This window comes from Terrapene carolina, unplaced genomic scaffold (assembly GCF_002925995.2).
Source record: "Terrapene carolina triunguis isolate 2854851 unplaced genomic scaffold, T_m_triunguis-2.0 Scaffold508, whole genome shotgun sequence".
NCBI lineage: Eukaryota > Metazoa > Chordata > Testudines > Emydidae > Terrapene > Terrapene triunguis.
Genome location: NW_020664859.1, coordinates 1,531,594 through 1,534,341, shown reverse-complemented (window position 1 = coordinate 1,534,341; position 2,748 = coordinate 1,531,594). Strand labels below are relative to the sequence as shown.

At 45.4% G+C, this 2,748-nt stretch overlaps 1 protein-coding gene across 1 annotated transcript in view; it reads left to right on the top strand.

Moving 5' to 3' along the window:
• LOC112106835 (patatin-like phospholipase domain-containing protein 7) overlaps positions 1 to 2,748 on the top strand; it is a 132,870-nt gene that overhangs the window by 37,572 nt on the left and 92,550 nt on the right. The window contains exon 8 of the mRNA XM_026658725.1: positions 353 to 512. Within this exon, the coding sequence (XP_026514510.1) occupies positions 353 to 512 (160 nt within the window). The remainder of the gene's footprint in view (positions 1 to 352; positions 513 to 2,748) is intronic.

The window sequence follows — 2,748 nt, the reverse complement described above, 5'->3', positions numbered from 1 at the left end:
CATTCCCACCTTCAAAGGCCACACATCAACTTTTGGCTGAGGAGGGCAGGTTGTGGATGCCTTTGAGCCCATCAGCATCACGCAGAGTGCTGACCAGAGGGCCTTGCTTGAAAGCAATCCCAAATCTTTCCATCCCTGCAAGGGTCACACAGTGCTCCTGCTCTTCTGGCACAGAAAGTTCTGTCCTTCATGTGGCAGCATATGGCATGGGACTGCCAGGTTACCTCATGGATTCCCACAGTATTGGTACCATGAGGCTTTGCTAGTTTAGGGAGGACTGTCATGCACCTCGGCATCTGCAAGCTTCCTTTTGCAGCAGAGAAGGTGTCACTGATCCTTTGCTTTCCTGCAGGGTTCTTGGCCATTTTGAGAAGCCTCTCTTCCTGGAGCTGTGCAAGCACATGTTTTTTGTGCAACTGCATGAAGGCGAATACATCTTCCGTCCCGGGCAGCTGGATAACAGCATCTACGTCGTGCAGGATGGCAAGCTAGAAGTTTGCATTCAAGAAAGTGTAAGGATAAGCCTAGCCACTGACTCTTTTGATAAATCTCTTATTAGGATAGCATATGGCTAGAGATAAACATCTCCATCATGTAATAACTTGGAACAGGCTGTATTAGCTCCTGTAAGGCAAGTGTTAAGCTTTCTGGCAGCCTATAATTCATTAGGCCAGTGGTTCTCAATCAGGGATATATGTACCCTTGGGGGTACTCAGAGGTCTTCCAGGGGATACCGGGGGGGGAGAGGGGGAAGGGATAGCTCAGTGGTTTGAGGATTGGCCTGCTAAACCCAGGGTTGTGAGTTCAATCCTTGAGGGGGCCACTTAGGGATCTGGGGCAAAATCAGTACTTGGTCCTGCTAGTGAAGGCAGGGGGCTGGACTCGATGATCTTTCGAGGTCCCTTCCAGTTCTAGGAGATAGGATATCTCCATGTATTTAAAAAAAATGATACATCAACTCATCTAGATATTTGCCTAGTTTTACAACAGGCTACATAAAAAGCACTAGTGAAGTCAGTACAAACTAAAATTTCATACAGACAATGACTTGTTTATACTGCTCTAGAGACTGTACACTGAAATGTAAGTAAGATATTATATATATATATATATATATATATATTCCAATCAATTTATTTTATAATTATATGGTAAAAATGAGAAAGTAAGCAATTTTCAGTAATAGTATGCTATGACACTTTTGCATTTTTATGTCTGATTTTTGTAAGCAAGTAGTTTTTAAGTGAAGTGTAACTTGGGCGTACGGAAGACAAATCAGACTCATAAGTACATAAGAATGGCCATACTGGGTCAGACCAAAGGTCCATCTAGCCCAGTATCCTGTCTTCTGACAGTAGCCAAAGCCAGGTGCCCCAGGGGGAATGAACAGAGCAGGTAATCATCAAGTGATCCATCCCCTGTCGCCCATTCCCAGCTTCTGGCAAACAGAGGCTAGGGACAACATCCCTGCCCATCCTGGCTAATAGCCAATGACCATCCTGGCTAATAGCAATACTCCTGAAAGGGGTACAGTAATCTGGAAAGATTGAGAGCCAGTGCATTCGGCAACATGGTCATCAACAATGAGGAGTCCGGTGGCACCTTAAAGACTAACAGATTTATTTGGGCATAAGCTTTCATGGGTAAAAAGCCCCACTTCTTCAGATGCATGGAGTGAAAATTACAGATACAGGATGGTGTTTTCAGGAAGATCACCAATGCATTGTAGTTTCCTCAGGAAGTCAGTGGTGTCTCAAAGATAGCTAGGTACTTGGCACCATGCAAGGCACTGAATTTAGCCGTATGAAGTGGAAATCCATCAACTTAATGAAAAAACTCGCACAGATACAGACAGACATCATCTTCCTCTCCAAGTGCAAACAGATGGACATCATACCAGATGGACTGAAGGCAAAAGATCCATTGCAATCGACATACTACATTGACTGTGGTGAGAGATTGTGCCACACACTCTTAAAGAAACTGAGGAACCACCTGATCAGCATCCTGTACAGCAACCAGGAGAAGATCAAGAATGAGCTCTCAAAACTGGAGACTCTCATACAAAAGACGATCCTGGCCACCATGGATGTAGAAGCTCTTTACACCAATATTCCACATGAGGATGGACTACAAGCTGTCAGGAACAGTATCCCTGATGAGGCCATGGCTGAGCTTTGTGACTTTGTCCTCACCCACAACCATTTCAGATTTGGGGACAACTTATGCCTTCAAGTCAGTGGCATTGCTACGTGTACCCACATGGCCCCACAGTATGCCTATTTTTATGGCTGACTTAGAACAACACTTCCTCAGCTCTCGTCCCGTAGCGCCCCTCCTCTACTTGCGCTACATTGATGACATCTTCATCATATGGACCCACGGGAAGGAGGCCCTTGAAGAATTCACCCGGATTTCAACAATTTCCACCCCACCATCAACCTCAGCCTGGACCAGTCCACACAAGAGATCCACTTCATGGACACTATAGTGCAAATAAGCGATGGTCACATAAACACCACCTTATACCGGAAACCTACTGGCCGCTATACTTACCTACGTGCCTCCAGCTTCCATCCAGGACACATCACGTGATCCACTGTCTACAGCGAAGCCTTAAGATACAACCGCATTTGCTCCAATCCCTCAGACAGAGACAAACACCTACAAGACCTTTATCAAGCATTCTTAAAACTACAATATCCACCTGGGGAAATGAGGAAACAGAGTGACAGAGCAAGGCGGGTA